General features: G+C 43.5%; 1 protein-coding gene across 1 annotated transcript in view; it reads right to left on the bottom strand.

Annotated features, from left to right (window-relative positions):
- ZNF831 (zinc finger protein 831) overlaps window positions 1-21,952 on the bottom strand; it is a 261,392-nt gene that overhangs the window by 222,404 nt on the left and 17,036 nt on the right. Inside the window, exons 4-5 of the mRNA XM_040437311.1 lie at window positions 1,770-1,867; window positions 942-1,060 (exon numbers count right to left, since the gene is read on the bottom strand). Of these exons, the coding sequence (XP_040293245.1) occupies window positions 942-1,060; window positions 1,770-1,867 (217 nt within the window). The remainder of the gene's footprint in view (window positions 1-941; window positions 1,061-1,769; window positions 1,868-21,952) is intronic.

Genomic DNA, 21,952 nt, shown 5'->3' on the forward strand with positions numbered 1-21,952 from the left:
TGGTACCATAATAAGTGTCTGCAGGAACCAGTGAAGCATGTTGGAGGTTCCTTGCCAGTGTGGGGCTGCATTTCAGCAAATAGAGCTGGGGATTTGATCAAGTTTAATAGTGTTCTCAATGCTGAGAAATACAGGTAGATACTTATCCATCATTCAATACTATCAGAGAGGCGTCTTATTGGATTTGAGTTTATTCTGCAGCAAGACAATGACCCCAAACATACAGGCAATATCATTAGGAACTTCTTCAGCGTAAAGAAAAACAAAGAGTCCTGGAAGTGATGATTTGGTCCTCACAGACCCATGATCTTAAAATCATTGAGTATGTCTATGATTATATAAAGAGACAGAAGGATTTGAGCAAGCCTACATCCACAGATAAACTGTGGTTAGTTCTCCAAGATGTTTAGAGCAACCTCCTTGCCAAATTCCTTCAAAAACTGTGTGCAAATATACCTAGAAGAACTGATTCTGTTTTGAAGGCAAAGGATGGTCACACCAAATATTGATTGAATTTAGATTTCTCTTTTGTTCATTCACTTTGCATTTTGTTAATTGATAAAAATAAACTACTAACAATTCTATTTTTTAAAGATTTCTTATTTTGCAACATTGTTTGCACACCTGCCTTGCACTTATGATTTGCATTTACTACTTCCCATGGGCCTTAAGCGTCTTTTCAGGATTCTGGATGTTGTACGCACCTAAGCTATAGAATAGCTGACTTTGATTCATGAAATAGATACCAATATAGCAAAAAATGCAGCACTCCAATTGACTTTCTACCATTTTCACTGCATATGGAGTGCTGCCTCTTTTTACTATATTGGTATATGGAGACCCTTGGCTGATGGGAGGGATTCCACCCACCTCTATATTACGGTGCTGCTAAATTATTATTTTTTTAGATAGCTAGATTGGTTAAATTAAGTGGTCAGTACCTGTTTCAAGATTTGAAGGACAACTGATTTGCGTATGCTGTTGGTCTTGGCCAAGAGCTCCTGTAGTCTTGTGCTGGGACATTTTGCTATGGGAATGTCCACGGGTGCCATCTTTGCTCCTGCGGTAGGTAAAACACAATGAGATTTTATATGTTTAAGTAGACCTGACAACCAAGAGTCATTTTTTTAAATCCCTCATGGTCTCAGTCTCATACATTAAGCAGACAGAAGAACCTCACAGCCAAATCATAATCAACAAGGATAAGCACTAATAAGTTAATTGGTAATGCTTCATTATAGATCATTTTCTATAACAAACATGAGATAAGAGACAAGAAACATCAGCATGACACAAATGCTAAAGGGTTTTACTGGTCCTTTTCTATTAATGGCCTATCCCGGGAATAGGTCATTAATATCTGATTGGCAGGCATCCAATACCCTGCATTCCCGCTGATCAGCTGTTCTGCAGTAGCTCTGGGGCTGGAGTTGACCGCAGAGCTATAGCTCTCTCCGTTGTGTAGTAGACAGAGCTGGTTACTGCAACTGAAGTGAATGGGAGCTCAATGGGCAGAGCTGTAGTTGGCTGCTGTAGAATAGCTGATCAGTAGGGGTGTAGCTTGTCAGATCCCCGCTGATCAGATATTGATGGCCTATCCTGGAGATAGGCTATCAATATTAAAGAATCAGCAAACTCTTTTGATGGCCTGTTTTCATTGCCAAAAATAGACAATATACATAACAATAGGCAAGGAAGAGGCATAGTCATGCTCATGGTTGACATGGCAAATAGAGACAACAGGAGAAGAAAACAGAGACATGGCAAACCTTTTTACATGTCTAGATTTCATTATTGTTCCCATTTTGCTAGACTTCTTGACCAATGGATGGTAAATCCCTTTGTCTGTTTCTTCTTTAAAACAATTCTGTAAAGGAGAATAGAGGATGATAGAGAATAATTATTTCCAATAAATCAACAACATCTTATGTCATGTTGCCAAGACATGTCAGAAGATGGTTTATGGTTAAAAAATGTGGGTTTGTGCCCCGAGAGACACAATGACTGCCAGAATGATGGTACACTGAGCACTATCAAGCATGCTGAAGACGGTTTGTATATGGTGAATAGGAAGTTCAGATGACAGACTTCCAAGATCCACAGACCTCTTAAAGTGGAGCCTAAAAATGATAAAAGGGGACACCATGGGTGGCAATATAACCAAGACAAGCTGTGGTTGAGTGAAGTCATCATGTCATCCTTGGCCAGGTGGAGAAGAAAAGGTGAATAAAGTGAACAAATCTAATTAGAGAACATCACCTGTAAGTCACAAGTTGTAACTGTACTGTGATCTAATGTGTAGCACTGGTGTCTACTGCTATATGGTCACTGTATACTGGCAGTATTGGTCTTAGAATAGCATGTTTTATTTAGTAACACTATAGTGGTAGTAATATGTAGTCATGGTGCTACAGTATTATTTGACCCTTACATAGTGTTATGTTGGTCTTGGTATAGTGGGTTTGGTCATTGACAGTATGATAATAATAAAAATGGTGTTAGTGTAACTAGATGTCTGTATTATTTAGAGGTATACTATAATACATAGAGCAGTGGTTACGTAGAGGCAAATTATCTGAAGACTCCAAATAATTGCCGATTTTCATTATAAAGTATATCCAAGTAAAATGTACTGCTGAGGCACTATACCTATGTTATTTTATGTATTTATTTGGGGGAGGGGGGGACACACATTTCCTGTAAGAATAAAAGGATCAAGCAAGTTGAAATCCCACATGGCCTACACTTCAGTACCGCAACATCTGTCATTGGGTAGTCAGGACTCCCCAGTACATGTACCTTTAATCATCTAATTCTGCAGTACTGATTACAGTATTACATAGGTGAAATCATTGGCAGTATCTACACATGCAGTCTTAAGACCACTTGTGACAATGTGACACACCACAAAAGAGCCCAGTTGCCCTGGTCCTATGTCACCCATGTAAATGGAGCAGCAGTTGTGCATGAGCACAGCCACATCATTCAAAGGCTATGGGAATGATGACAATAGCTGAGTACAGTGCTCGGCTATCTTCGTCAGTTCCATAGACTTTGAATAGAGCAGTGCATGATTACTGTACCATTCAAATGGGAAACACAAGACCCCCATTCTCAAATTCTGGAGGGTTCCCAGTGGTGGAACCCCCAGAAATCAGACACTTACTAACTATTCTTTGATAAGCTTTGATGAGGGAACTTTCAACTCTATGTTTTTTGTAGCTGTTTCTCAAAAGACTATTTCAGATTACAATGAAACTTGTAACCAAATCAAATTTGAGATTACTTCAGCCTCAAGGCGTATCTATTTCAATAGCAGATGAAGGACTGAATCAAGGATAGAATCCAAAGTTAAAATATGAGATGTATTTATAGACTCTTGATGACAGTTAACTGAATACAAATTCAGCTTAAAGAGGTTGTTTCACTTCAGCACATGGCATTTATTATGTAGAGAAAGTTAATACAAGGTACTTACTAATGTGTTGTGACTGTCCATATTGGCTCCTTTGCTGGCTGGATTCATTTTTCCATCACATTATACACTACAAATTTCCATGGTTATGACCACCCTGCAATCCATCAGTGGTGGCCATGGTTGCACACTGTGGGAAAAAGCACAGGCCTATGTTCACCCCCATGGTCCCGGCCACCAGATAGGCCAACATTTTTTCCTATAGTGTGCAAGCATCTACACCACTGATGGATTGCAGAGTGGTCGTAACCATGGAATTGAGTAGCGTATAATGTGATTGAAAAATGAATCCAGCCAGCAAAAGGGGCAATATGGACAATCACAATACATTAGTAAGTGTAAGTATTAACTTTCTCTACATAATAAATGCCACTTGCTGAAGTGAGACAACCCCGTTAAGGAGGATAAGTAACCCAGTCAGCCAGATACATAAGAGTATTGTCCTAACATCTAATTTTGACACTGTCATTATTTGAAGATGATAGACAGAAGAAAATGAAAATCGTTTTGGCACAGAGTGCTGACCAAAATGTTGATACAAACAGAAGGTTTTTGAATACTTTATGCACCCTGATGATATGGTATAACACTACTTTACTGAAATGATCTACCACTACCAAGATTTCAGTGTGTAGATCAATGTAAAGGCCTACAGATATGTGAGTCTAAAGCCTTTTGAGAGACAGGGAGGGACTGTAGAAAACTCAAAGGCCTTGACTGTGGTTGTCTAGAACAGGCTCAGACTTCACAAGCAAAAATATAAGCTTTAGTATCTTGTAAGTAGGAAGGCCAGCAAAAAGAACACAATATCAACTTACTGGTACATGACATTCCAGGATGGCCAGCTAAGACTGAGTAATGCATTTGCTAAAATGTTAACAACCCAAGATGAGGAACAAACTATTTTCCCATAGGGACATATTACAGAGCTCCTGATTTCTCAAACTAAGTCGACTGAGGCAACTGAGATGACTGTTTCCTCTGCAAAAGGGCACAGCATAGCCTGTTATGGATCTGGCTGGATCAAAACCAGGATCAAGAATCAAGAGGGAATACTTGTGCACCTAAGTGAGATTTCCCAGACTCACCTACAGTAGGTGCAGCAGTCTTTAAAATAGTTTTCTGGTTTGCATCAACATCCTTTAAAATATCTCCCGGTTTGGGCTGTGATCACATGACTATGTCCATGCATTTCCTGTGATATGTCCATGGGCGTGTCAAAGCAGCCACAGGGGCAGTGATAGGGGAGTGTCTATATAACTAGCTGGGTGGGATATGCTATAAATTAGCCAGGAGTTGTTATGGGTGGTGCTGAAGCTGTGGAAGAGAAAAGAGACGTGCATCATGGGTTTGGTTGGGTACAGCACTGTGTATATGGCGAAAACGGCTCAGGAGAGTCCAAATTGAAAAAAAGCATAGGGAAAATGTACATGATATAAGCAACTAAATGAGCATATTTGTTAAAAACCATAGAAATCCCAGAATGCCCATTTGAGAGCATAACTTGATCTGATTACCTGCACCACCAAAATAGAAACAAAGATGAAGAGAAGACTCCTACTATATGTCTTTTCTTTCGTCAAGCACAAATTGAGTCACTCCAAACTGCATGGGTTCCTCAGAGGAGGATGGAGTTAATTCCACCTTGGGAATGAGGGCTGGAGCAAAGAACTTTTCATGCAGTCTCCGATCCCTGCCAAATAGATAAGATCTTAATTTCTGCCACTGCCACCCAGTTTTAATCGTCATACAAGAGGTTGAATGCAGAAAAAAAGGCATCCACAGAAGACAAGGCAGTAGTCCAGACTTAATGAAAATGCCCACAACTGTGGATCCCTATGTGGTAGGGAGATGAAAAGACTCACAAAACAATAAATTCCTTGAGAATTCCAGGCTAATTCATTTTAGCTTCAGGAACACAAGGCATGCGTCAGTGGCCTGAGCTTGAGATTCTTCCTGAACGTGAAGACATTCTGCAAGGTCCTGAACGAGTTGAGCCAAACCTTGTATTTGAAGCGCAATCATCTAAATCTGATACATAATAAATGTATGGCAAGAAGAAATGTGTGAATCAATTCGTACAAATCAAATTCATTCATCAAACAGATTTCTTAAGCAACAAGGGGTTGGTGTGCTGCTCAAGAGGTTACTCCTCCCCCATGATTGATAGGGATGGACATCTCGCCTTTTCAATCTTGCACCTGAGCCCTTGCTCCGAGTAGTTGTGCAAGTGCAGAGGCTTTACTTTTGCTACCAGAGAATTACAGATGCCGAGTGTGCATGTGCCACAACACTTCCGGCTCACGTGCAGTGACAGTAGTTGCCACAGACAGCTTGATACTGGCAGCTTGAATGAGTAGTGGAATCTAAGGAACCCCTAGGTATTCACTCTGTAATCCCCTCTTTAGGGATCTGGACATTGCTACTGGAGTTCCCCAGGTCAATTCTCCAGAATGTCACCGATTGGTGGAGGGATAGCAGGCAAAGAAGTGGCACAGAAGTAAAAAGTAAACAGAGCAAAAAGTAACCATGTCACTCCGGAGATAACATCAGACTTGAGGGTGAGCCACAAGCATAGTTAACAGGCCATGGATTATGCAAAGAATCTGTATGACAAGTCCAAAGAAAATAAAAAGGGGTCATTTTGTGTTTGTAAGCAAATGCAATAAACATACGGATAAACAAAAAAAAAAATCCTAGAGAGATATTGGGGGAATTTTGCAAAGTGATAAAAAATATTAATTTAGGGAGAAATTACAGGTAAACATAGCACATAAAAAAGGAAGAACGATAGGCAATCAATTGGTGAGAGTGGATGTGAATGTGAATAAGGGCTTATTCAGTAGATAATTAAGATTGAGAACTGAAAAAAGGGTATTTATCCCTGGTTAACCCCTTCCCGATTTCCGTCGTAAAGTATGGTCTTTAAAGATGGTGCTCGGGAGCTGGTGCCATCGCCGCCGGATTTCTGATGTTTCATACAGCATACACCTGGGGCTACTGTCTGCGATCAGCAATAATGTGACCACAGCATCTAACATAGTACATAAGGCCGAAAAAAGACATTTGTCCATCCAGTTCAGCCCGTTATCCTGCAAGTTGATCCAGAGGAAGGCAAAAAAATCCCTGTGAAGTAGAAGCCAATTTTCCCCACTTTAGGGGAATAAAAAATTCCTTCCCGACTCCAATCAGGCAATCAGAATAACTCCCTGGATCAACGACCCCTCTCTAGTAGCTATAGCCTGTAATATTATTACACTCCAGAAATACATCCAGGCCCCTCTTGAATTCCTTTATTGTACTCACCATCACCACCTCCTCAGGCAGAGAGTTCCATAGTCTCACTGCTCTTACCGTAAAGAATCCTCTTCTATGTTTGTGTACAAACCTTCTTTCCTCCAGACACAGAGGATGTCCCCTCGTCACAGTCACAGTCCTGGGGATAAATAGATGATGGGATAGATCTCTGTACTGACCTCTGATATATTTCAACATAGTAATTAGATCTCCCCTCAGTCGTTTTTTTTCTAAAGGGAATAACCCTAATTTTGATAGTCTTTCAGGGTACTGTAGTTGCCCCATTTCAGTAATTACTTTAGTTGCCCTCCTCCGGACCCTCTCCAGTTCTGCTATGTCTGCCTTGTTCACAGGAGCCCAGAACTGTACACAGTACTCCATGTGTGGTCTGACTAGCGATTTGTAAAGTGGTAGGACTATGTTCTTATCACGGGCATGTATGCCCCTTTTGATGCAACCCATTATCTTATTGGCCTTGGCAGCAGCTGCCTGACACTGGTTTTTGCAGCTTAGTTTGAAAGCACAAAACCACTGCCAGGCCCGGAATGACTCCCTCATGTGGCAATCGGGGGAGCAGTTCATTGCCTGTGAAAGGCCAGGGCTTTCTCAGGCTCCTATGCTTTTAACATCAATATTCCAATGTAGGCCGGCAGGTCGCAACACTACATTGCAATATACTGAATCTAAATTGTCACTAGATTTATTCAAGTGGCAATCTAAGGATTGCATGATGTTAGGCAATTGGGGGCCTAAAAGAAAGTAGAAAAAAAAGTTACAAAAATGTTTTAAATGTAAAAACAAAATGTAAAAAAATATAAAAATTAACATCACCCCCTTTTCCTAGAATAAAAATAACAATAAATAATGAATGAAAAAATAAACATCATGAGCATTGCCATATGCAAAAATGCCTGTACTATTAAAATGCAAAAATATTATATAAATATATAATAAAAAGTGACCAAAATGTCATACACCCCAAAATGCAATCAATAAAAGAAGCATATTGTTATGGTCATGGGTCTGTTTTCCCACACAGAGAACGCCATAGAAACAAAACTCATAAAACTGTGACAGAATTGCCAAAATGCCTAAGTGGGCCATTGAGAATATTCTTGAAAAATAGAAAAAAAATTTTGGTGAGATCACTGTGAGAAACACTTTTGGGAGAAAATATATAATATATGCAAATTTAGATGGCAGAGTTTAAATTATGTTGAAAAGTGGTAATGAAGGAGTTAACTTGAGCAAGCTATTGCAGAGTGAGGTCTTTTGGATTCCGCGAGAGTCCAAGAGGCCTGAAAGAGATTTGTAATTTTCCTGTGATGGATAAAGTGTAACCACCGCCTTTTGCTGTTGCTGATATATTGTATTTAGATTGTATTAGGTTATTTTTACTATATGCTTTATGATAATGTTGATTAGTTAAATATGGGCCTTATGAGGTGACAGCATACACTTCACAAAGGGAACGTGTCCCTTGAAATGTTACAAAGCTGAGTGCTCAGTAGGACGCCGAAGGAGTGCACATGGATGTGACTGATGGGGTTGCGGCAGTCTGAATAAGAAATGAATTGACAGAACGAAAAGGAGGGCCTCATTCACATTGTGGTACAATTGTTCATGTAGTGGGACTCCTACACTCATAAAGCCTATGCACTAAGTGAAAGGGCTACTAAAAATTACAAGGAACCAGCACTCCAATACAACCTTTATTACACATAAAGGAGGGCATCATACAAGCTCTTGAAAAATCAGGATTGATGGCCTGCTGGTGACCCTCAAAAACATTAGGAGCAAGGGCCTGCTGGTGACTCTCTAAAACATTAGGGGCGAGGGCCTGCTGCTGATCTGACCATCTAAAACATTAGGGGTGAGGGTCTGCTGCTGAGCTGACCTTCTAAAACATTAGGGGCGAGGGCCTGCTGCTGATCTGACCATCTAAAACTTTAGGGGTGAGGGTCTTCTGCTGAGCTGACCCTCTAAAACATTAGGGGCAAGTGCCTGCTGCTGATCTGACCATCTAAAACATTAGGGGTGAGTGTCTGCTGCTGATGTGACCATCTAAAACATTAGGGGTGAGGGTCTGCTGCTGAGCTGACCCTCTAAAACATTAGGGGTGAGTGCCTGCTGTTGTTCTGACCTTCTAAAACATTAGGGGCGTGGGTCTGCTGCTGAGCTGACCATCTAAAACATTAGGGGCGAGGGCCTACTGCTGAGCTGACCCTCTAAAACATTAGGGGCGAGTACCTGCTGCAGATCTGAGCATCTAAGACACTAGGAGTGAGGATCTGCTGCTGAGCTGACCATCTAAAACATTAGGGGTGAGGGTCTGCTGCTGAGCTGAACATCTAAAACATTAGGGGAGAGGGCCTGCTGGTGACCCTCTAAAACATTATGGGCGAGGGCCTGCTGGTGACCCTCTAAAACATTATGGGTGAGGGCCTGCTGGTGACCCTCTAAAACATTATGGGTGAGGGCCTACTGCTGAGCTAACCCTCTAAAACATTAGGAGCGAGTGCAGCCTAATAAGCATGTTGATATGATGGAGGAGGAAGAGGAGGAGGACGAGAAAAGGGAGATTAAACCATATATCCTTTTTTGTGGTAGAAGGGGTGCATGGGAATACAGTGTAATCAATACACCATAAAAGCCACATTTAGAGTGCCTTTATGTTCAGCCGTTTTCCTCTGGTGGAGTAAAGAAGTCAGGGGCAATCCAGGCCTTGTTTATTTTTATAAGAGTCAACCGGTCAGCATTTTCAGTTGACAGTTGGATGCGCTTATTATGCCCCCAGCAGCACTAAATACAAGCTCTGACAAAACACTGACAGCAGGGCATGCCAGCACCTCCAAGGCGTAGAGCGCCAGTTCATGCCACGTGTCCAATAGTTGTAAGGCACAGAGGGATCACTGAGGACGCTGACACGGTCTGCTACATACTCCTTCACCATCTTCCAAAACTTTTCCCTCCTTGTGACACTAGGCCGCGCATCAGGTTGAGGGTGCTGGCGGGGTGTCATAAAACTGTCCCAGGCCATGGAGTTGTCCTGCCTCTGTTGGAACTGCTGTGTGTTCCCCTCGTATCCCCTCCTTGGTTGGCCAAGGAACTACATACTGTGCAGCCAGCATTGTCAGCTGGAAATTTTTGGAGCAATTTTTCCACAAGGACATTCTGGTATTGCACCATTGTGCTTGTCCTCTCCACCACAGGAATGAGAGATGAGAAGTTCTCTTTGTATCGGGAGTCGAGAAGGGTGAACAACCAGTAATCGGTGTTGGCCCAAATGTGTACAACGCGAGGGTCAGTCTAACATAAAGTTAGCCATGTGTTCCAGAGTCCCAACAGACAAGACTTCGCTGTCCTCATCAGGAGGATGACTCTCAATCTCCTCATCCTCTTCCTCCTCTTCTACCCATCCATGCTGAACAGATAGAATTGGCCAGCACGTAACACAGGGGAAGAGGAGGCAGTGGTGTGACCTGCAGACACTGATTGTGGACTCAGGTGTTCGGCCCACCTATTAGGGTGCTTTGATGCCATGTGGCAGATCATGCTGGTGGTGGTGAGGTTGCTAGTGTTCAAGCCCCTGCTCATTTTGATACGGCACAGGTTGAACAGGTTGCAAATGACAATTCTTTTATCGTCCGCACTTTCCTCAAAAAAGCGCCAGACTGCAGAACACCTACCCCTTGGCAAGGGAGATTGCCGCAAGGGGGTGCTCCGGGGAACAGTTGCGGGCCTGTTTGGTGTGGCCCACCTTCTCCCTTTTGCCACCCCACTGCCTCTTCCAGCCTGTTGGGGTGCTGCGGATCCCTTCCCCTCTGTACTGCTGTCCTCTCTCGTCTTGCCACCTTCCCAGTTTGGGTCAGTGACTTCATCATCCACCACCTCCTCTTCCTCACTCTGGTTATCCTCCTGACTTGTTGACCTAACAACAACCTCAGTTATTGACAACTGTGTCTCATCCTCATCATCAACCTCGTGAAACACTAATTGCCGTTCCCCACATCATCTTCTTGTGACTGTGGATGCTCAAGAGTTTGGGAATCAGGGCACAAGATCTCCTCATGTCCCTCTTCAAGCGGCCTTGGCGAGAAGGCCAAATCAAGCTGAAAAGAGCTCCTCGGAATATCCGAGTGTGGGATCACTTGCTTGCCAAGACTCTCCATGGTGGGAGGAAGGAGAATCAGGGTGAGGATTCTGTTGACCAGCTTCTTGGCTACTGAGACTGGACTTTGTGGAAGACAGGGTGGTGCTTAACCGACTGGAAGCATTATCTGCTGCAATCCAACCGACCACCTGGTCGCACTGGTCTGACTTCGAGATGGTGTCTTGCGCCGCCGTACAAACTGGGACATGAAGTTAGGTATAGTGGATGAGTGTGTTTCTTGTGCTCTGGCAGCAGGCAGAGTTTCACCGCGCCCAGGGCCACGGCCTCTGCGTGCACCATCAGCAGCACGGCCACTTCCCCGTCCCTTGCTGCTCGCCTTGCGCATATTAAATGGAATATATGCTTGCAAGTACAGTTGCAAGAAAAAGTATGTGAACCCTTTGAAATTATATGGATTTCTGCACAAATTGGTCATAAAATGTGATCTGATCTTCATCTAAGTCACAACAATAGACAATCAAAGTCTAATTAAACTAATAACACACAAAGAATTAAATGTTACCATGTTTTTATTGAACACACCATGTAAACATTCACAGTGCAGGTGGAAAAAGTATGTGAACCCCTAGACTAATGACATCTCCAAGAGCTAATTGGAGTGAGGTGTCAGACAACTTGAGTCCAATCAATGAGATGAGATTGGAGGTGTTGGTTACAGCTGCCCTGCCCTATAAAAAGCACACACCAGTTCTCGGTTTGCTTTTCACAAGAAGCATTGCCTGATGTGAATGATGCCTCGCACAAAAGAGCTCTCAGAAGACCTACGATTAAGAATTGTTGACTTGCATAAAGCTGGAAAGAGTTATAAAAGTATCTCCAAAAGCCTTGCTGTTCATCAGTCCACAGTAAGACAAATTGTCTATAAATGGAGAAAGTTCAGAACTGCTGCTACTCTCCCTAGGAGTGGCCGTCCTGCAAGAGCACAGCACAGACTGCTCAATAAGGTGAAGAAGAATCCTAGAGTGTCAGCTAAAGACATACAAAAGTCTCTGGCACATGCTAACATCCCTGTTAGTGAATCTACAATACGTAAAACTGTTACGGCCTATGGTGTACGCTATGACACTGTTGCCACACTTGCAGTTGCCTGCGGCAATGTGTTGCTGTTAGAGCATGCGGTGGCAGTGTCTCAGCCTTCTGGGTGATTGCCGGGACATGGTTGCCATGCATGCTGTTGCCAGTGGTAACGTGTGGATTAGTATGCTTGTGTGTGCACTTCCCCTTTAAGTTGTAGCCTCCCTCTGTCTGGTGCTGTAAGGGTTAACTCCCTGACTGGGTGTGGTCACTTGGCTTTTATCTTCTGTGGTTTCCTGGCTGGAGTCCATTGTACTTCAGCTGTCGTTGGTGCTGCAGCTCTGCTCCAGTCCAGGGTGTTCCATCTGTCCTGTGAGGGACACCCTTGTGGTCATTGATGTTATAACGGTGTCTCTTTCCCTTCCTATCTTTTGGTTTGTGTGATGGTGATGTTTGGTGTCCAGCATGTTTGCTAGACATTCCCCTGTCTCATGTTTATTGCAGCTATGGGTGTCCTGGGTTCCTGTGTGGTTGTAGTAAGTGCTGTGTCCTTTAATGTTGGTGTGGACGGCAGCACTTGTGCACGGGTTCCAGTCGTGTGGCTGTGGCAGGTAAGTGTGTTATGGGTTTCGCTTAACTGCCAACTCCATTTGCTGTATGTGTTCCTCACTCCTTGCAGCTTGGCCTCCGATAGAGACTCCTGTTGCTACATGACTAGGATGAACAGGTTGTCTCTTCCCTGCTCCTTGGTGAGGGATTATCAGGGCGACTCAGGGTCTCTAGGAATCCGGAGTATGAGCCGTCCTACCATCGGGGTCCGCTCATACGGTGAGGAGTCAGGGAGAGGATTAGGGACGTGGTAGGAGGTGACCTGCTCCCTTATTACTCCTTTTGGCCAGGCTGATCCCCTTTCACCCTTTGACACCGCATGGTTGGGGGTTTCCCCCACTCCCCACCGTGACAAAAACACTAAACAAGAATGGATTTCATGGGAGGATACCACAGAGGAAGCCACTGCTGTCCAAAAAAAACATTGATGCACGTTTACAGTTTGCACAAGAGCACATGGATGTTCCACAGCAGTACTGGCAAAATATTCTGTGGACAGATGAAACCAAAGTTTAGTTGTTTGGAAGAAACACACAACACTATGTGTGGAGAAAAAGAGGCACAGCACACCAACATCAAAACCTCATCCCAACTGTGAAGTATGGTGGTGGGGACATCATGGTTTACGGCTGCTTTGCTGCATCAGGGCCTGGACGGATTGCTATCATCAGGAAAAATGAATTCCCAAGTTTATCAAGACATTTTGCAGGAGAACTTAAGGCCATCTGTCCACCAGCTGAAGCTCAACAGAAGATGGGACAGGACAACGACCCAAAGCATAGAAGTAAATCAACAACAGAATGGCTTAAACAGAAGAAAATACGCCTTCTGGAGTGGCCCAGTCAGAGTCCTGACCTCAACCCGATTGAGATGCTGTGGCATGTCCTCAAGAAAGCGATTCACACCAGACATCCTAAGAATATTGCTGAACTGAAACAGTTCTGTAAAGAGGAATGGTCAAGAATTTCTCCTGACCGTTATGCACATCTAATCTGCAACTACAGGAAACGTTTGGTTGAAGTTATTGCTGCCAAAGGAGGTTCAACCAGTTATTAAATCCAAGGGTTCACATACTTTTTCCACCTGCACTGTGAATGTTTACATGGTGTGTTCAATAAAAACATGGTAACATTTAATTCTTTGTGTGTTATTAGTTTAAGCAGACTGTGATTGTCTATTGTTGTGACTTAGATAAAGATCAGATCCCATTTGATGACCAATTTGTGCAGAAATAAATATAATTCCAAAGGGTTCACATACTTTTTCTTGCAACTGTACGTCACACGTACAGTAGCGCAGGTTTTTTAAGTGTATGCACAAATAAAGTACACTGGATGTCACAGATATTTTTAGGGAAAATAAGGTACAAATTCTGTTCAAGTATTAAACTCTCTAGCGCTGCAAAATCCTGGACACAAGTGAGCAAAAGTCCATACAGTGAAATAGAAGAAAAATTGGATTGCGCTGCAGGAGAGTATACTAGAAATAATCAAAGTCACAAAGTTATTTTCTTCCTATGTAAATCTTCAGTCAAAAGGATTCATCCATGAACATCAAACACAAACTGGGATGTAGAATTCTGAAATAAAATAGAAACCGCACGATGGTGTAGTAACTTCAAACAGAGTGCAACCTAAGTGCAGGTTATACTCACAAAACTCGGATGGTAATAAGTGTAGAAAGCCGGCTCAGCGCTGTCAAAGACCCAGGAGCTGCACACCTCAAATTCTGTTCACCAGACCCGACGGGCGGATAGAATCTTGGATAATTTCCACAAGCATAGGCTGGATCTCCAGGTAAAAACCACTTAGGCAGAATGTCAAACTTTACACTCCTCAAAGTCTCGGAAAGAAAAATATCATCCAATGGTGAAGTATATACCACAAGGTTGAATAAAAATGGATTTATTATACTCACAAACAAAGCAAGTTTTGGAGCAAATTAAAACAGGTACAAAGTGCCCGACCCGGGTTTCGCCATAATGCTTCGTCTGGGGCGTGTGTTCCTAATTGCATGCAGCTGAATAAAAGGATCCAAAGATCCAAAGTACCTCCCTTATTGGGCGTCATAGAACTTATAACCAATATAGACCACTTCTAAAATATATAAATAGACACACAAAAATGCTGCCTCTCCCGCAAAAACGGGTATATTACAAAAAATTACTAAAATAGTTTACTCTAAAAAGGTTACTTTTTTTCAGGGCCTCTTTTTCTTTATAAGAAAGATTATATTTTCTTGGTTTACTATTAATGTTCTCTAAACCATTTAAAAGGCTCCTCTTGAAGTTGTTCTATTCTCATCTACACTAAGATTGTCAGATGGTCCTGCTTTGACAGGGTTAAAACCCTTCTTATTTTTAGGAGGATCTTTACAATTATTTAATTTTAAAGATCTGGGAAAGGGGCGCCTTTTAATTTGGCGCAGATACATCGACGACTGTCTCCTTCAATCTTAAGTTTACCAGCCATATTAGCGACATTTCTGTCGATTTTTTGGATCTAGTTATCTTTTCTGAGGACAATAGGCTCAAAACCAAAACTTTTTTTAAAACTGTGGATGTCAACACCTATATAGAATTAAATAGCTGCCATCATCCCTCTTGGCTCAGAAATATCCCCAAAAGTCAGTTCCAACGGATATCGAAGAATTGCACCAAATTGGAAGACTATAAGGAACAAGGAAGAATGATTAAAACTAGATTCCTTGAAAAAGGATACCAAGAAGATCTTTTGGATGACTGTATAAAAACAATAGAAGACAAGCGGCACATTACTCCGACTATAGGTGATATAAGAAGTGAGGATAAAAATAGTGAAGGAAAAAAGAAAGATTCCAGATATATGTTCATAAGACAATATAACAACCAAGCGGGTTCTATTAAACAGATGATTAATAAAAATTGGCACATACTTCAGAATGATCCGGTTTTGAACAAGGATCTCCAGGAAAAACCTTTTTTAGTTTTCAAAAGAGCTAGCAATCTAACCAATAAGTTAGTACATAGTGCTAGCTTTGCTACCAATAAAAAACATCCGATTGCGCATAGGAGTAAATTCACATGGTGCGGTTTTTGCTTACCTTGCAAAAACCGCATCTTCAAAGATCGGAAAATTTCTGATGACTCCGTAGTATCCAATAAAAGAATAGGTAGTAGTTTTAAAATAAAAGGCAGTCTGTCATGTAATAATGTGGGTGTCATATATTTGTTGGAGTGCCCTTGTGGCCTCCAATATGTGGGGAGAACCACGCGTAGTTTAAAGACCCGAGTACAAGAACATATTCGAAATATCAAAAAAGGTTTGGAGACCCACAGTGTCTCCCTTCATTTTAAAATTCACCATCAAAAAAATCCCAGAGGGCTCCTTTTTACCGGTATTGAGCTGGTCCGTACCCCAATACGGGGGGGGGGGGGATTTCATTTCAATACTGAATAAAAGGGAGGTGGAATGGATGTTTCTTTTAAACACCATCCAACCCCTGGGTCTTAATATAGAATGCGATGTGAAAGCTTGCATAGTTTAAATTGAGGATGTTTTACAAGAGGTTTGTGCTTTTATGATAGAAATGTGTTGGTCCCGATATGATTGTGTTTATTTGTGTCTATTTTTTTTATTTTAAAAAGTAACCTTTTTAGAGTAAACTATTTTAGTAATTTTTTGTAATATACCCGTTTTTGCGGGAGAGGCAGCATTTTTGTGTGTCTATTTATATATTTTAGAAGTGGTCTATATTGGTTATAAGTTCTATGACGCCCAATAAGGGAGGTACTTTGGATCTTTGGATCCTTTTATTCAGCTGCATGCAATTAGGAACACACGCCCCAGACGAAGCATTATGGCGAAACCCGGGTCGGGCACTTTGTACCTGTTTTAATTTGCTCCAAAACTTGCTTTGTTTGTGAGTATAATAAATCCATTTTTATTCAACCTTGTGGTAGATATTTTTAGGGTGCGCACACGTTAGACAGGAGATGTAGCGAAGATAATGTCGCTGTCTGCAGCGGCCAAACATTTGCAAGCTATTTAGCGCAGGTTGCGCTAAAAATATATATTGCTGCTAGATACAACAATAGTCCTTAAAAGGACTTTTGGGTCTCTAACAAGTTTTTTCAATAAAAATATTAGTATTTCACGCCCTACACTATCTATCCCTTCTTTAGCACAGCTCTCCCTGACTAAGATTGAGCCGAATACGTGTCATCAGGTGCTCTATATATATACAGTACAGACCAAAAGTTTGGACACACCTTCTCATTCAAAGAGTTTTCTTTATTTTCATGACTATGAAAATTGTAGATTCACACTGAAGGCATCAAAACTATGAATTAACACATCTGGAATTATATACATAACAAACAAGTGTGAAACAACTGAAAATATGTCATATTCTAGGTTCTTCAAAGTAGCCACCTTTTGCTTTGATTACTGCTTTGCACACTCTTGGCATTCTCTTGATGAGCTTCAAGAGGTAGTCCCCTGAAATGGTTTTCACTTCACAGGTGTGCCCTGTCAGGTTTAATAAGTGGGATTTCTTGCCTTATAAATGGGGTTGGGACCATCAGTTGCGTTGAGGAGAAGTCAGGTGGATACACAGCTGATAGTCCTACTGAATAGACTGTTAGAATTTGTATTATGGCAAGAAAAAAGCAGCTAAGTAAAGAAAAACGAGTGGCCATCATTACTTTAAGAAATGAAGGTCAGTCAGTCAGCCGAAAAATTGGGAAAACTTTGAAAGTAAGGGCTATTCGACCATAAAGGAGAGTGATGGGGTGCTGCGCCAGATGACCTGGCCTCCACAGTCACCGGACCTGAACCCAATCGAGATGGTTTGGGGTGAGCTGGACCGCAGAGTGAAGGCAAAAGGGCCAACAAGTGCTAAGCATCTCTGGGAACTCCTTCAAGACTGTTGGAAGACCATTTCAGAGGACTACCTCTTGAAGAGAATGCCAAGAGTGTAGAAAGCAGTAATCAAAGCAAAAGGTGGCTACTTTGAAGAACCTAGAATATGACATATTTTCAGTTGTTTCACACTTGTTTGTTATGTATATAATTCCACATGTGTTAATTCATAGTTTTGATGCCTTCATAGTCATGAAAATAAAGAAAACTCTTTGAATGAGAAGGTATGTCCAAACTTTTGGTCTGTACTGTATATATATATATATATATATATATATATATATTTGTGGTATGAGCTGAGATGAGCGTGTGACGGAAGAGGCATGTTTACAACATTACCCTGACCTATCTGGCTGAAGTGTGCCCGGAGCCAGGTACGAGGTAAGGCCTAAATATGTGGCCCACCCAAGGAGAGACATATGAGCAAAAGGGACGGGAGGGTGGGGCACGAAACGACCACCCTCAGACTCCCGGCTGCCGGGTATACGGTAAGTAGTGGAGGCAGCCCCTCCCACAACTACAGGCTGTGATCAGCCTTCACTATTTGTGGTATGAGCTGAGATGAGCGTGTGACGGAAGAGGCATGCCTACAACATTACCCTGATCTATCTGGCTGAAGTGTGCCCGGAGCCAGGTACGAGGTAAGGCCTAAATATGTGGGCAAAAATAACGGTCGCCACTCTGGTAGCTGAAAGAGTTTAATTGAGTAAAACATGACTTCTCACAGAGCTAATGAACAAAAGGCTCTAGATATTTCAACCTGTGGGTTAGGAATATACCTAGCGTAACATGATAACCTCCAGCGACCCATCTTACGGATCACATGGACCGGAACCTGATGCCTTGAAGCCGCTGAAGCAGCTCCTATACGGAAGGAGTGCCCAGAAATTGAGCTAGGATTGTATCCTAACCCTGTCGCTAATATGCTAATGTTTGAGATGAATTGGGCAGATGAAAGGGGCTTGCCATCTAAAGGAAGCAACTGGTCGTCTAAGGCAGCTGACTGAGGCAAGGCCATTACTTCCTTGAGAACTTTGACAGGACACCAACTATTGGATGTGGGGAAAAACTCGACTTCGGTAGGAGGACCTGCCTGGTTGGTTTTGGTGGTTGGTATGTACAGCGTGAAGTGACCATCGTGCCAGATGAGATGTCGCTTGAGGAGCGTGGTGCGACTGACAGAGCTGCAGGTGAATTCCCCGGGTCTAAGGAAACCATAGAACCCGAGGTACATTGCTGCTTTGATGGTGATGCTGGCCGAGTGCCCAAAAGGAAGACCGTCCAGGGCTAATGACAATTTGCGAAACAGCTCACTTGAAACCGGCTGTCTGCGTACCTGAACACCCGTGTTATTCTGTTGGATACCCAATAAGAGTAGCTTTGATGGCCTGATTTGACATTATGGACTTGCTGGTGGGGTCGCTGAGCATACGGTGGTGCTGTATTCCCGCTAGATACAATTTGATTGTATTAAATGATAGGTGGCGGTGGGAATGACAATAGGCTATAAACGCCATGAGGAAAGTGACTTTGTCCAAGTCACCTTGTGGATGGACGTCTATGAACCGTTGAAAAACCTTGAATCCTGCTCTGTAGTTCCTGGCAGTATTGGCTGCTAACGAACGTTGCACCAAAATCTTTGCAGAGGCTACCAGGGACCCTAGCCCATCAGGAAGGAGCTGAATGGTGGGCATGGAGTTCCGACGGGGTCTGCATCTGGTAGTTCCTGGAAAAAGATGGTGTAATTAAAGCGGGACAAGGCATCGGCCGCAACGTTCTTCGCCCCTTGAATGTGGAATGCGAAAAAATGAAAGTTAAACTTCAAGGAAAGCCAAACTAATTTACGTAAAAGGGACATAATTTTCTGGGACTTGGCCCTACCTTTAGTGATTACATCCACTAAAACCTGGCTGTCTGTCATGAAAACTACCGATTTATTGGCCCAGAGTGAGCCCCAGGCTTGGGCGGCTGCCACTATCGGGTACAGTTCTAACAATGGGGATGACCTCAGAGAAACAGCGTCAGAGATGAATTCCACCAGCCAACTGCCAACTGTCACGACTGTGACTGATCCAGACAGGTCTGGGAGGAGAAGGTCGCAGCGACTTGCTACTGGCGATAGCTTATGAGTTTGCTCCGTGGTTCAGGGTATGTCATCTGGGTTTTGCCTTGTGAACCTTTTTGTCCTGACTGGGAGTTTGTAGGCATCCTTCTCAGGTGAGTCCTGTCTGCCACTCCCAGCTACTATATTAGTTTCACTTTCACTTGCAGTCATTGCCAGATATAGTCCTTACTTCCAGTTCTATTCTGACCTTTGAAGGAGATCGTTTGATGGTGTTGCTGTGGAGCTCTTGTCCGGCGTGGACTGTCGTGATTGGGATTGCCTTCTCTGCTAGTGACTGGATAAGTCTATCTCTGATATAAGTTTGTTTGTTGCTGTCTTCCCCTGCTATTCTCCTAGACATGAGTGATGGTGACTAGTGCTCCCATCGGCCTTTCCCCACTCTAGGCTTTAGGGTGACTGAGGGTTTAGGCATCCTGCTCGCCGCACGGGTTCACACCCCGTCTAGGGTATAAGGGGCAGACAGGTGCCAGCTTAGGGTTAGTCAGGGGTGGCCATACTATTCCCATCCGTAGATAAGGGTCCCCCTACCCCTCCGTCTGGTGCGACACGACTGCTGCTGGGGTAGCGGTCGTGACACCAACAAACCAGTGGGGATGGAAAATGGCGGCGAACCCGCGAGAGGCTGCAGCGTCAGAAAAGACTGTGGGTAAAGCAGAATCCGGGAAAGGCACGAACAAAGAGATGCCGTTCCAATTGGTGAGAAACGATTGCCACATCCATAAATCCGCCACAGCGTGACTGTCCAGTTGGATGATGGAATCCTGATCCGGAGCTGAAGGGAGGAGACTGAGGAGCCTGGACGTGAATGATCTGCCTTGGGGCATGATCCTGAAGGTGAAGTTTAGGGAACCCAACAGGGACTGGAGCTCCCGTTTGGAGAGGACCCTGGACAAAGCCGCTGAGGAGACTACGGCCCGAATCTTGGACAGCTTTGCTACGGGGAGGCTGGCCTCCATACGGACCGAATCGAGGACGATGCCCAAGAAAGTAACCCTGGTGCCCGGACCCTCAGTCTTCGCTGTTGCTACGGGGACTTTTAACTTGGCGAAAAGTTGTAGCAAAATCCCTAAACCCGTAGGTTCACCATGCGGACTTTCGATGATCAATAAATCATCGAGGTAATGAATAACCATGTCCAGCCCCCCATGGTGACCCAGAATCCAATGTAGGGCGCACGCAAATCGATCAAATAGCCATGGGTTGCTCTTAGACCCGAAAGTAAGCCGGTTGGCGAAATAGTATCTATGCGCCCAATGTAAGCCATAATACTTCCATAACTGGGGGAAAATGGGTAGCAATTTAAATGCATCCGCTATGTCAGCTTTAGCTAACCATGCCCCTTTCCCTGCTAGCAAGATGTACCTGATGGCCTCATCGATGGACGAGTAACTCATGGTGAATTCTTCGGACGGAATTAAAGAATTCAAACTAGGAATGGATGACGTGAGGAGCAGACAAGTCATAAATTAAGCGCTTTTTATTGGGACTGCTTGGTTACAAGGCCAATCGGGTTTAACCTCCAAGTCTCAAAAGGGATCGACTGGAATGGACCCAACAGGAAACCTTTCTGGACCTCCGACTGCAACAAAGTATCTACTGCGGCCGGGTCCTGAGTAGCCGACAGCAAGTTCCTTCCCTCCCAGGAAACTTGAGGGAGGGCAATGAATCCCGTGTGGAAACCCCTCTCGAATCCAGAGAGAAGGAACTGAGCCAGCTGACGATCATGGTGATCCTGCAACAGAATGGCTAATAGCTCGATATTAATGTTGTCTAGTCATAACGTTTTGTTCTGTCTTTTTGGGCAGCTGGAACGAGGATGGGCCCTGAAACAAAGGGAGCAGATATGCGAGGCTCTGCAACTGCTAAATCTGCATCCCCTTAAATTGAAATTATTACATATTTGGCTCTGTCCCAGATAAGTGATCGGTCTACCCAGCTTGTCCATTGTGGCCTGATACCGCTGGGCGCTGGAGGAACCTGATAGGGAACCCTCCCGGCCCGGAGTGGCCAGGTTGGGGCACCAGTCTGCAGTATGCAAGATTGACTGGCACGCTGCGCAAGTAGGAGCTCTTAGACCGGCAAAATGCCGACAGAAGAGTTCCATGTTAAGGTTCGCCCAGTTAGTGATAAACTGGAACTGGGCGAGGGCTGCGGCTGCCTTGGCCGAAAATGACCTATGGTAATCATAGAAATTTGTGCCACCGTACTTATATCCAAAATCAGTAATACGGTATAAATAGGTGTCTAATTCCTCCCGCCTGTGGGGTTGCGCTGAGCAAATGGTGTCTCTGTACAGGCTGAACGCCAGCACAAATTCCGGAATTGAAAGCTCCCTATTCAAGCAAGCGTCCTTGGCT

The sequence above is a fragment of the Bufo bufo genome, chromosome 6 (assembly GCF_905171765.1).
Source record: "Bufo bufo chromosome 6, aBufBuf1.1, whole genome shotgun sequence".
Classification (NCBI taxonomy): domain Eukaryota; kingdom Metazoa; phylum Chordata; class Amphibia; order Anura; family Bufonidae; genus Bufo; species Bufo bufo.